We start from the raw sequence: 13,376 nt of genomic DNA on the forward strand, positions 1-13,376 counted from the left end.
ATGGTTAAAATGTGATTTTCTAGCCCAGTTGTACACCGCGCCGCTGGTGTAGTGGTATCATGCAAGATTCCCATTCTTGCGACCCGGGTTCGATTCCCGGGCGGCGCACGCTTTTTGCTTGGCTCCATTATGTCTTGTGAGTATTTTAACGTTAATAATAAAATCGTCACCTTTGAAGTGTCGCGTTTCCTGTGCGTGTAGACCCATCACGAACACGCCACTTGTATACTTCTACGAGATAATTTATGAAAAATGTGGATATTCCTAGTTACATGTATAAGATGCTGGCGTGCTGTGTAAGATAGACGACCCACCAACCGCACCGCGCTGGTATTTGTGCTGTCTTGATGTAGTAACAAGGACTGCTTGGTAACGACGCACAAAGAAGCAGGTCTAAATGGACGCAGCGTCGAACCAGCCCACATGTGCCAACACGCAGACGCCGTGTTGCATGTGTCCCTCCTGCCTGTTCGCCCCAAAAGCAACCGAGCACACGCAGCACCTGTGGAAGCTCTCGGACGAGTCCAGGCGGAGATTCATAGTGGGGGTTCTGCTGAGGTGCCGCAGCGTCCCTGTTCTGGAGAACATCCAGACGTCTCTACGCCTCACTACGTGGAATTTGCTGCACTATTCCCGGTCCAAGAGGCAAACTTTACCGGAGTTTTACGCACGTCTTGACAAGAAAGCCCAGCCTCCACCTCTGGTCCGGAACATCTGGGACTGGTTCGACAGAAGTCCAGACTGGGTCCAAATTCGTTATCTTTGCCAGCTTTTGTTGCAGTGTGACCCGGAGCTGCTCAGCATGGCCAAGCATCTGATTGGCGTGGTTGTGGCCAAACTCAAGCAAGAGCTTGAAGGTGAACTTTCTCATGCACTCCACATCCTTATTAACGTAAAAAATGAACTTGTCATATTTATTTTCCAGCGATTCAACACCATCAGGCCAGTAAGAAAGACTCGGCGAACCCGACTCCAACGCCAGCTCCCGTACCCTCAAAACTGACATCGAAAGTCAGCAGATACCGAGACTTCATCAGCAGTCTTCCTGCAGACCTGCTCAAGAGGATTTTGGGTATGTGGACACACAGGGTTGCTTTATACTAGGCTCTTCCAAAGTGCGGTCCGGGGGGCATTTTTATTAGCCCCTTTAACTTCAACAAGAAATCTTAAAAAAAAAAAAAACATAAACAAACAGCAGTAAATTTACAAGAATAAAGGCAAATTATTGAAAAATGTCGCATAAAGAAAAAACATTAGAGAAGAATATGTTTAAAAATGTTGTAATATTATAACAAAACAACAAATGCACTTGCAAGTTTTGGAAAATTCGGTTGCTGGGAATAAATTCAGAAGAGAATTTACAAAAAGATATTTTAAACAGTTGGAAAAAAAGTTGAAAAATGCAATTTTGTGACAATAAAGCCAAAATACAAATAGAAAAAAGTCTCACTATTATGAGGACAAATAATGTAATTTCACTCCTAATTACAAAGCTGAGGTGCAGTTTTTTCTTGAAATATATAATAATATTAGGGATGCTCTGATCGATCGACCACCGGCCGATATCAGTGAAAAAGAACGGTATCGATATCAGCCAATACTTGCCGATATTGGCCGATCAGCTCTTGGTAGGGTGTGGTGAGTTTGAGGCTCGTGATGTGATCATCCGTCCCATCCGCTGTACTTGCAAGTGTCATTTGGGTGCAAGAGGAACGCCCCTAATAATAATAATAATAATATAATAATAATATTATTAATAATATATTATTATAGACCAATATAATAATAATATCCTAATAATGTCTAACTTTTTAGCATATCTACAGTTGCATCCTTTCATTTTTCAATGACGAAATGTTCAGACATTCCTGGTTTATATTAATGTACTTGTTAGTTTCCATGCAGCTGAGCTTGTGTTACCACGGTAACCTCCAAAGCCTCTTGTTAAATCCGTAAACCTTGGCAACTGGTTGGCGCTAGTAAAAATAAATAGTAGTAAAAAAAATAACTTTAGCTGGATGCGACACAGTAGACACTTCACTTGTTTGGCCACTTGTTGCCAGACGGATTAATCACAGCTGCCCCATAGGCCAATTAAGATATTGACTCATTGACTTAAATAAACAAACCCCGCCCACCCTGATGACGTCTTCCTACCAATCTTGTGTCAGCCATGCTTGACGAGCAGACGCTGAAGCGTTGCATGAAGGTGTGCAAGCACTGGAAGCACCTGGCAGGGGAGACCATGGAGGAAATCCGCTTCCGGAAGGCTTACATGGAGCAGGTTGACTCCATGATGAAGGTGGGCGGAGCCTGGCTGATGAAGTTGTGACATCACTACAATGTTCTGACAGGTGTTTAGTTGTTTTGTTGTTGTTGTGTTAGCGCTACAAAGGCGTCCAGTTTGTCAATCCTTCCTACGCCAGGATCATTGACATTCTGGTCCCGGCCCAGGACCACGAGGAGGAGGCCGGTAAAGGTCTCAAGGACTGGCCTTTTTTTGGCGCTTACGCCAACGTCAGAACTACGACGCTACGAACGGAGGAGCGGAACGTGTACTGCGGCGCTTATTTCAGCAGCGTGCTGCTTGACGAGTGAGCGTTCCGTAGCATCTTCTTGTGTTAGCATGTCGCCTGGTGCTGATGCTGATGTCCTGTTTGCTCCCCAGAGAAGACCCCCACAGGGTGGTGGACTACAGGGGCGGGCCCTTCCTGAGCACGGCCTCCAAGGACCGCACCGTGCGTCTTTTCTACGTGGCGACGGAAGCCAAGCACGTGGCGCTGATGAAGGGACACGTGGGAAGCATCCGCGTGGTTCTGCTCTGCCCCGAGCGAGAACTGGTCATCACCGCCAGCTGTGACTCCAGCATCAGGTCAGGTGACCGGGACCCACGGTGGGAGTGGAGGGGCGCTTGATGACCAGCGACACGCCTGAGCTGCCAGCTTGTCGTCCAGCACGGCTCGGGTCACTGACATGATTGATCAACTCTGCTTCAATATGTTGTATATTCTTTCTAATTATCTTCTACATTGTTTGTTTTTTGAACGTGAACGGTGATTTTACAAAAATGACACTAGCCACGTTTACATGAGGAGTTTTTACGCTTTCCGAATGACCTATCCAAAAACAATGGTATATATGGAAAGGAATATTCCAATCTCCTGTCTACATACGCTATAATCAAACAGAATAGTCAATGGGGCATGCGCAGTAAAGCGTAAACATCAACATCACGTGATACCGACTTCCCCGAGTTTTTCTTTCACTTGTTGGAATAACTCCGTATTGCCAGTTTTTCGTCCGTCCAGCCTTGAAATTTAGTTTGGATCAAAAACAAACTTTCCCCAGCAGTCCGGTGCCGATTGTTCGCCTCCATTTTTTAAACTGAAGAACGTCTCGAGCTGCGTGTTACGTCATATCTGAGCATGCGCTGAAAAATGTAAACAGGAAAAGATAAAATTCAATCTTGCTAATATTTTATAATCAAACTCGGGACATGTTTTATATATATATTTTTCTTTAAAGAAAACTGGACTTACGAATAAAGTATAGAAGTGTTTAGATTCTGTTCCACAGATGGCGGTAATGCACACCGGAAGTTGCTTGCCAATCGCCAATAAACAACAGAAGAAGAAAAACACCACGAAGAAGAACTTTCCGTTTGAGCGGGTAAAAGATACCTCAATCGGATTGGGGAAAGCAATACTCCGATTATATATTCATTAGGATTGGCACTTTTCTTTGGGAATGAGGTGTATACAAAGGTTACATTTTTTCCGTTTGAGCAAATAAACCGTACAAAATGTGAATATTTGGGTCCATGTATACGTGGCTATTCATAGTTTATGGCGGAACTTGTCAAAGCAAACTTCATTTCCGGAAATGACATAAGCCTAACGCCTCTCAGCTAAACCAGACAATTTGGATTTATAAAAAAGCGACTTAGTTGACTTTGTAGCCCGGCAAGGTCAGCCATCTTGTGTCATTTAGCATCCAAAGTCAATAGTGTTCTTGTTTTATTATTGGACAACAATCCCTGAACGTTTGAAGAAGAAACACTCATAGTAAGTCAAGTTTTGATTCATATAGCGAGATAAACAAACTAATTTAACCTTTGATTCCAGTTCTCTCAGCCCTGTTGTGTTATATATCATAAGAAATCCATAGTATTCTTGCTTTGACAGTCACTGGACAAATATCTCAGACTCTTGGAAAGTGGTTGAGGATTGTGACTCTAACAGAACTGAAAACAAATGGATCTGTCCTCTGATATCAGCTTTGAAATCAACAGGTGTTGGAGTGTGCGGACGGACCAGTGTGTCTTGGTGCTCTACGGACATTCCAGCACTGTCAACTGCCTGGACGTCCATGCTGACAGACTCGTGTCCGGGGCCAAAGACTGCACCGTCAAAGGTAGCCTACTATTTATTTTCAGATTCACATACAGATGCCTCGAGGTGTGCCTTCTGGGCACGGGATCTTGTGGTGGAATGGTAGCGCGTCTGACTAAAAGTACCCAATCCCAACCTTTCCAGTGTGGAGTCTGCAAACGGAGAAGCATTTGGAGGAGTTCAACTTCAAGCACCGCAAGTCGGTGCGCTGCGTGAAGATCACCGCCACCACCGTGTACAGCAGCTGCGACCGAGGCGTGGTCAAGCTTTGGGACGCCGAGAAAGCAACGCTTCTCAGGGTGAAGAAGAAACACTGCCGCCATCAGCTAACACATGCTAACGCATGCTAACGCTTGCTTCGGGCTGTAGGTGATCGACGCCCACCGCTGCGCCGTCCGATGCTTGTTTGTGGACCGCTGGCACCTTTTAACCGCCGACATCAACGGGCAGGTGATGGCCTGGAGCAGCAGGTTTGACGCCAAAGGCTGCCTCATGACCTTCAGCCATCCAAAGTAAGCACTTGGAAGGGGGGGGGGGGCATGCCATAGACTTTAGAGTAGTCAGTGGACAGCTTGTATGTCGACCTGGAGCCTGGTGGTTAGACACCTTGCTCATGTTGGAATTCGTCTTTCCCCGTCAATGAACCGCAGCTCCCGCAGTGCTGGCAGCACTCGTGCACTCCCGGGCCGTGGCCATTGCTTCTCTCGTGTGTAATTAGACAAAAATGGCTGACATGTTGACTTGCTTTCAGTTGCTAGCGAACCTATACAAGCTGTACACAGACTACTCTGAAGGTATCCACGTGTAGCAATGACAGAGAGGAGACAGTTTTGACGCTGCGCTGGCGTTCCTGCAGGGAGGTGAAGTCTCTGACGCTGAACTTCCTGAGAGTGATCACCGGCTGCGCAGACGGGAAAATCCGCATCTTCAACTTCCTCACAGGAGAATGTCTGAGGAGCATCTTGGTGGAGGCGGAGACGGGGCGCATCCTGTCGCTGCACTTCAGCGAGAACAAGTCAGCCCACCCGAACACGCGAGCTTATCTTCAAACCCTTGCAGAAGCTGACGTTCATCTTCCACCTTCCACCCGCAGCATTTTAGTCAACACCACTTCCTGCGTCAAGCTCTTTCACTTTGCCAAGGTCTTCTGGGAGTACGCCGAGCCGGCAGAGGCCAAAGAGGCCCCTCAGGAGGGTCCATCCAGCTCTGCGGGGTGCCAGGTGGCTCCGCCCACCCAACAGGCCCCAAAGACCAAAGAAGCAGGTGAGTGAAAGTGCAAGTGTGATGTTTAGTGTCGATAAAAATGAAAGAGATAACATGTTTTGTTGCAGAGCAACGGAGACCTCGTCGTTCAATGTCACATGCCAGGGATGAGGTCAGCGCCAACAAGATGCAGCTTTTACCAAAACCCCCAAACTCAAAGCCTCCCGATGCGACGAAGCGACTCCCGGAAGGGACGCACGTGGAAAAGCATCCGGGAAGACCACATGAAGTTTGAGTCTGTATTTGAAGTATATTACATCATATCGGAGCTGTCAAAATACGCCCCCTGGTGGCTGGTAGCAGCAGCTCGTCCTTTGGCCGACCTCCAGGACTAGTCCAGTATGGAAACCTTTGGAGCCTTTGAGAATAAGAATATCTGCCCCAAGCAAGCAGAATACTTGTATTATTTTAGTGTAAGGTGATATATAATATATATTTAGGTAGAATATGACGAACACGTTTATTTTAACAGGAGTGATTTGACTACGTTTCATTTTCATGCATCTGCCAAAACGTGACAGTTTGTCCATTGGCCGCTAGGTGTCAGTGTTGTATCACTTCATGTAATAGATTAGCGGTGCCCAAACCCAGGGAGAAAGGAAAGGATGCTCTTTAGTTGAGTTCAAGGAAAAAGTGCATCTCAGCTGCTTTGTCATGTGGGTGAAAAAAGCAGATCGTTTCCCCCATTTTCATTTCAATTTCTTCATCTTCATACATTTTCTGATTAATGTATTTTCAAACTTAATTTTCCAAAAATTACTACTTATTTTAGCGTGTTTTTAAAAATAATATGACTTATAAAAGTCATATTAAAAAAAAAAACGCCAACAGTGTTCCATTTCCATAACTGACCTGTATATTAACAGCAATATTAATATTGTAGCAGCTAACAGGAAATATTATATTTGAGTCTTAGTGACATACTACTCCCTTGTGGCGTGACCTAGTGGTGCTGGTACATTGTTGTTAGTTTTGGAAAAGTATATAAATTGTTGAAGGTTGTGGCAATAAGCCAAAAAGTTGATCAACTTTTATATTCCACAAACAACCAAGAAAACAACCGGAACGACTGAAGGACACCGGCTCCCAACTTAGACCCAACAACATCCACCCATGTGACGATAAGCGGTAGAAAATGAAGTGCAAAAAGTGTACTCCCTCTTTAATATTTTGGACTTTATTGTCATGAAATTACTTTTTTTATTTCATTTTTTTCTCAGTCGGGACTTTGGACATCCCTGGTGTTTCTGCACCGGTGTTGTCGTGATACTTTATGATGATTGTTCTGCTTTTTTCATCCATGAAGGTAGTTTTATCAGCAGCCTATTTTGTGTAGTATCATCATCATCATCATCATCATCCCAGGAGCATCCTTTGAAGAGGGAGCGTGTCTCATCTAAGGGACGACCTTTCACCCCCGCACCTCTTGGCCCGCTGCCTCCAGGGCGTCATTAGTTTGGAGGATCAAGATACCCGCCTTTAGCGCCACCCCTCCCCCGTCCCAGCAGCATTGGAACAGCTGGCAGCCACAGAACCTGACGGAGGAGGTCCCATGATCTGGAGCATCTTCTCTTTCTGGATTTGATTTGGTCTGAGGAGAACTTTAGAACCCCTTCTTCAAATCGAGCCAAGCCCCGCCCCCAGCAGGTGATGATAATGAGGAAGAAAAGGTGAAAAATGAGGCGCAAAAGAGAAAAAGGCTCTTTGGTGTCACGGGCCCTGAGCCACATGACCTTCGCCCCCTTCATCTCCAACATTTGCATCACAGTTCCTTTGTCTCCTTCTTGTCACGCCGTGTCAGCAATCCTCACCATTGCGGACAGGTGATGGGAGGTGTGGAATGTGATTATCGTGTATTTGCATGCCGCTCAGACGCCCCCCCCCTTCCCAGACCTGCCGATGCTGTTGGGGCCTCCCGCAAGATGCTCGCCGCATCCCGGCCAAATAAAAACACTGTAAGCATGAAGGAAAGGGTAAACTGTGGGGATGTCCGATATTGGCTTTGTTTCCGCACCCCGATATGCGGATATCGCCCAACTCCCAATTTCCAATACCGATGTGTAACATGACATGTCCTCTGTATATCCTCTGTATCGGAATATTACATTACTACAAATAAAGCTGTAATTTTTGGAAAATGTCACAATAAAAAAAGAAAAAGAGAAGTCAAAATGTTATTACAAGAAAGTTGAAATAGTTGAAAAATTATAAAAAAACTACAAAAAAAACAGCAGCACAGTATAAAATCAAAATATTAGAAAAAATGTGTATACAAAAGAGAAAAATGTCCTAATTTTACAACAATAAAAGTGTAATATGAGGAAAAATGTCATTTTAGTAGCATAGTTGAAAGATTTACAAAAGTCTGAAAGAAATCATAAAATTAGGAGAAACAAACAAAACAACCAATAAAAATATAAACAATAAATTACAAATCATATAAAAATAGATAGGGAAAAGCACACAATTACCAGAACAAATGTTACAAAAATGTGTTACAAAAATTTGAAATCATTGGGAAAAAACAGCTGTAATTTTACAAGAATAACATTAAAAATATTCACAGAAAAAAGTCTGAAGAGTATTAAAGTGGGCCAGTTTTTCAGTACAGCAGAACCCGGGTTAGCATATATGACTGTTTAGGTCGAAAATGTCACATCAGTTCATGTACACGCCCTGGTTAACATATGTTATTAATACGCGGTGTGAATAATTCTTATTTCTTATTATATTGTAATTATTGTATTGTATTCTAATCACAAATGTTCCCCGTTAGCATCGTGTTAGCATGAAAACCGGAAATGTTTAAAAAAAAAAGACTGGCTCGGTCGCTCGTCTATGACGTCATCAGTCGTCTTACTCAACAAGCAAGTCTTCAAGGTAAAAGTGACGTTAAATGTTAAAACGGATGAATTGATTTGGATTATTTCATAAAGTGACTTTATTTATGGTACGTTCGGTACGTCGGGTATTCGGGTGGGGTCGAACCTTCTGGAGTGGGTTAATAATGCTACTGCAGGTTCCACGATTCTGTATGTGGGTCTCGATCAAACTTTTACATTTACACAGGGACGCAATAAGGGAAACGCATTACGCATAAGGGACGCAAACTAACAAACTCATCATTTTCCATCGCTTTGATTCTCTTTACTCTATTAAGACAAAGGTTCTTTACGGAACAATGCTAATTTTAGCACCTGACAGTGGCAAATCGAGGCTGAACTTGTAGTGTCGTCCACCAGAGGGCGACATATGCCTACATATTGTCTTTCTAGGCCTGAAAGCAATTAGTGTCACATCTCTTGCTTTTATTTTTAGACGTATAGACTGAGATACAACCTTCTAATCAGTCTAAATGTCATCACTGTGCAAGCAAAAAAAAAAAAAAAAGGTGTGTGCAACCTGAGCTTGTAACAACAATTCTGTGTGAAAGGCTTCATTATGGCAGGGGTACCAGCAAGAACCGGGGGTGTCATGGAGTCACGTGCTTGTCAGCCAGCAGCTCCAAGTGTCATAATTTCACTATTTTCTCACACATAAAGAAGGAGACGTAAAAGGTGAAAGGGCAGCTGCATAAAACGCCCCTATGTGGAGGTCACACGGTGTAGCACACTGGGGGTTATTGGGGATGGGGGGGCGTTGGGTTCAGGGGAACAAGAAGGCGATTGACAGAAACAAAGTGTCACCTCTTTGTTTTAGCCAAACACACAAAACCTTGTCGATGTTACTCCCAGCCTCCACAAACGCCACCTCCCGGAAGCGCTAACTCGCCGTCTACCTGGAGAGTAAATAGTCTCCACATAACCGACGGCGAGAGCGACGGGTGTCCCCGCTGGTGTTGACACAAGTGCTGGGAAATAACAGGCAGCCCGGCTGATTCATGCCCTCTTGTGTTTTTCATCGACTTGTCATGTGATGATTCTTGCTGCTTTTTCTCGGCCAGAAAGCTGAGACGTATTAGCAGCAGATGGTTTGAGTCACGGAGGGAAGTGTCCGAGGTGCTTTCCCACAAGGGGAGTCTTCACACGTCCTGTTTGTTGATAAGCTGGGAACGTCTCGGTCAAAGGCGGGATTGTGGCTTATCGGCAACACAGATTATGCAATACATAGTATAACATAACTTTTTAGCCAAAATGTTGTCATTGTCCTCCGTCCTTCTGTCCTCCCTTGGTGTTCTTCTCCAGCTGTTCAAACAGACCACTTTAGCACCCCTCATTTTTCCAGTGTGTCGCCTGCTGTGTCTTTAATGTCCCAGTTGGAGACCCGGAGTTTGATACGTGCATCACTTACCTTTCTTTAAAATGATTTGAAATCTTGACTGGACGATATCATAGTCAGAACTAATATTTGGACCCTCTGGCTACTGTTTATGTGGTCATGGAGAATTGGCAAAAAGCCAGTTTAATGATGGGGGGGATGAGTGGAATGCTCCAAAAGTTGACCTCAAAAGTCGGATCCTACAACTTATTTGACAATGTGGAACACACCACTTCACACAAAAGGGTGAAAATGTGACAAAACTGTGCTATTATTTTCCTAACAAATACACCACGCGGTAGCCATCTTATCAAACCCCCAAATTTTCGGCCCGTAAGTATAACTGACTTGAAATTTCTCACTGTAAAATTAGGGTGTTTATCCCAAACTTGGTACACCCACCTCGGAGATTGACAAAATCAAAGCAAGATCGGGGTTGAAAAACATGGTCGCCGTCGAGCAAAACGTCTTTGCAGGGGCACCTAAGTCATTGACCATTTGATTGCACAAGTTGGTGGATATCTGTATCGCATATGTCGATATTTTTCCTGACTCTTATTTACACAGTTCGACGGCAAACAGCGCTTTTATTTTGACATCCGGTAGTATTTCCTCTGCGTGTTGAGAATGTCTACCCGAGGAGTTGCTTCCCGTTTTCACTCATAACTTGCACGTCGGCGTTGGGCATGATAAAACGCTCCTTACGTTAAAGCGGTCGCGCTCGCAACAACGCTAGCATGCTAAACTGGGCTAACCTGCTAGCTTCAAGTCACTCTTATCCCCATTTCAACTGTTTCAAAGTGCCATGATTGACCATTCTAACTATTTTTTTTCCATCATATTTCTCCCAATATCTGTTAACAGCTGCAAGACATTTCGTTAGCAAGGCGGAAGAAAAGCAGACACGCGTAGGAAAATGTGGGCTCCGCAGCAGAAGGAGTTGTCATGGGCAAATAGGAGTATAAGGTGAGATAAAGGAGGTAAGTGATCTGGCTGCAGCTGCAGGCTGGACGCTTAACGAGCGTTTAAAAAAAGGCGCTCTGTTTGGCGACCTGCTTTCCTTCAACAATAAAAGCCCAAAGTGAGAAGGACACGGCTGGGATTGTCTCTGACTTGCTAAGAAACGCGTCGTCGTTGGAATGGATGGAAATGTGACATCTGCGTGTCGATTCCTTTCAGGAAAAGCTCTCTCCAAACATCAGCAGATCTCCTTGCTGGAGTGTTTGTGTAGCCAGCCACATCAGAAGCCGTCTTCGCTGCCGAGTGAAAGAGTTGTGGTTTGCCGCCCATCACAGCGGCTTCACGTGCTTTTAATCAGCTCCGACAGCAACCAGGTCAACAAACTTCCTGCTTTTGGTTTGCGGACTTTGTTACTTCCATGACACGCTTGCCATCACCGACGCTGACATCCGCGTAATACGTCCTAATGATGAAAGTAACCTGGAACATAATACTGCATTACAGCATCCATAGTACTGTACAACTGTACAACTGTACAACTGTACTGTAGAACATTCTCAACGAGTCCTGATTCACCCATTCACCCATCCATTTAACCACCAGACATTCATTCCTTCAGCCATCTGTCAGTCCGTCCATCCACTGTTCAATCACCCGTTCATTCAGTCGCCCTTCCACCATTCTCCATACATCCATCCATTCTTTCTTTATTCATCCAGCCATCCATCCATTCATGCATTCATCTGTCATTTGATTCAAACATTCCCACCTACCAACCAATCCATTCATAGAGGCGTCCACTAAGCTTTCACTCTTCTATCTTCTATCTACTCATCTGTTCATCCATCCATCCATCCATCATCCATCCATCCATCCAACCCATCCATCCATCCATCCATCCATCCAACCCATCCATCCATCCATCCATCCAACCCTCCCATCCATCCATCCATCCAACCCTCCCATCCCACCCATCCATCCCTTCCATCCATCCATCATCCATCCATCCGTCCATCCATCATCCATCCATCCCATCCATCCATCCATCATCATCCTCCCATCCATCCATCCATCATCATCCTCCCATCCATCCATCCATCATCATCCTCCCATCCAACCCTCCCATCCATCCATCCCTCCCTCCCTCCATCCATCCATCTATCCATTCATTCATTCATTCACCCCCAACCAACCTGTCTTGTCATTATCCATCCATTCATAGATGAATCCACCCATTCATGCATTCAACCAGACACCCATCAATCATCCAGGCACACATTCATTCAATCATCCATCGAGCTCCACTCATCCATCCACCGATTCATTCATTCATTCATCCTTTTTCAGAATTGATCCAGTCATTATTCTGCTATTCATTGTTATGCTATCTACCATTCATTCATTCATTCCGTGTGTCATTCATTCATTCATTCAATCACTCACCCACTAATCACTCAACAAAGTACTCATCCACTCATTCAGTCATCGAGCCATCCAAAGATCATCTACTAATTCATTCATTCATTCATTCATTCATTCATTCATTCATTCATTCATTCATTCATTCATTCATTCATTCATTCATTCATTCATTCATTCATTCATTCATCCATTCATTCATTCATTCAATCACTCACCCACTAATCACTCAACAAAGTACTCATCCACTCATTCAGTCATCGAGCCATCCAAAGATCATCTACTATTTCATTCATTCATTCATTCATTCATTCATTCATTCCCATAATCACCAACCAGTCCATCCAGTCATTCATCCATTCATAGAATGTCCTGAGATGTTTTCGCCACGGACGACTAAAGCCCAGGATCCATCTGGCCTGGTCCTGGAGAAGCAGAAGCCCCCATGTCCATGAGAAACCAAGGAATGGACGACGCTGCCTTCCCAGCATCCAGGAGAACATTCCACAGTTTGCTGGCTGGACATCAAGTGTTGCCTTCAAGCGGCACGAAGACGTGACGGCTGATCCGTCCCAAACCTGACAGGAGTTGGAAACCAATCCCTTCGCCATCTCATGTGAGCCTAAGTCGTCCCACATGGAGAGACGGACGTTCTGAGATGGATGCGTGATACGGCACGCTGGTGAAGGACACCCTCACCTCATCTTCTCGTGTCGGACACGGCGGACACCCCATGCCTGGCTTTTATCAGCACCTAATAGGATCAACGCAAGTTCCAACTCTCTTGTCATGCGGTGAAATGACTTCACTTCCTGTTATTGCTGTAACCATGGCGATCGGGACAAACATGCTTTTTTTTTTTTTTTACAATGCCAATATTTCTATGTGTTTGGCCCAAACTGACATGTAGGACCAAGAGGCTACGATGTTCCCAGGAGTCATAGCGCCACCTGCTGCTCCGTGTAACAAAACACGCATTTGGTGTTCAGTGCAAAATAACATTTCCATTGTTTTGGAGTTGCAGCCACGTTCCACGTTTCCATGTCTGGAGGTGACTGACCTCCAGGCTTTATTTTAAGATGTGTA

The 13,376-nt window shown here is 44.7% G+C and overlaps 1 protein-coding gene, 1 long non-coding RNA gene and 1 other non-coding gene across 4 annotated transcripts in view; all 3 read left to right on the forward strand.

The window, feature by feature from the left end:
- Nucleotides 1–37: 37 nt before the first annotated feature.
- trnag-ccc (transfer RNA glycine (anticodon CCC)) lies at nt 38–108 on the forward strand. The gene has a single exon. It is a non-coding gene; the product is annotated as a tRNA-Gly (tRNA).
- Nucleotides 109–187: 79 nt separating this feature from the next.
- Nucleotides 188–7,783, forward strand: fbxw10 (F-box and WD repeat domain containing 10). Its single transcript, XM_058078202.1, has 11 exons — nt 188–857; nt 926–1,072; nt 2,172–2,302; nt 2,386–2,594; nt 2,669–2,872; nt 4,292–4,413; nt 4,536–4,690; nt 4,761–4,903; nt 5,248–5,406; nt 5,485–5,654; nt 5,723–7,783. Exons 1-11 carry the CDS (start codon nt 398–400, stop codon nt 5,887–5,889), a joined length of 2,067 nt encoding a protein of 688 aa, XP_057934185.1. The 5' UTR covers nt 188–397; the 3' UTR covers nt 5,890–7,783.
- Nucleotides 7,784–8,496: 713 nt separating this feature from the next.
- LOC131132542 (uncharacterized) overlaps nt 8,497–13,376 on the forward strand; it is an 11,261-nt gene continuing 6,381 nt past the window's right edge. For both annotated transcript variants that reach the window (XR_009130381.1, XR_009130382.1), the window contains exons 1-2: nt 8,497–8,534; nt 10,776–10,877. This is a non-coding gene — a long non-coding RNA (uncharacterized LOC131132542). The remainder of the gene's footprint in view (nt 8,535–10,775; nt 10,878–13,376) is intronic.

This window comes from Doryrhamphus excisus, chromosome 7, assembly GCF_030265055.1.
Source record: "Doryrhamphus excisus isolate RoL2022-K1 chromosome 7, RoL_Dexc_1.0, whole genome shotgun sequence".
In the NCBI taxonomy this organism is placed as follows: domain Eukaryota; kingdom Metazoa; phylum Chordata; class Actinopteri; order Syngnathiformes; family Syngnathidae; genus Doryrhamphus; species Doryrhamphus excisus.

Coding starts and splice junctions, on each gene's coding strand:
- fbxw10 (XM_058078202.1), top strand. CDS start 398: ATGGACGCAGCGTCGAACCAGCCCACATGTGCCAACACGCAGACGCCG. Junction 2,595..2,668: donor AGCAGCGTGCTGCTTGACGA/GTGAGCGTTCCG, acceptor TTTGCTCCCCAG/AGAAGACCCCCACAGGGTGG. Junction 5,407..5,484: donor CTGCACTTCAGCGAGAACAA/GTCAGCCCACCC, acceptor TTCCACCCGCAG/CATTTTAGTCAACACCACTT.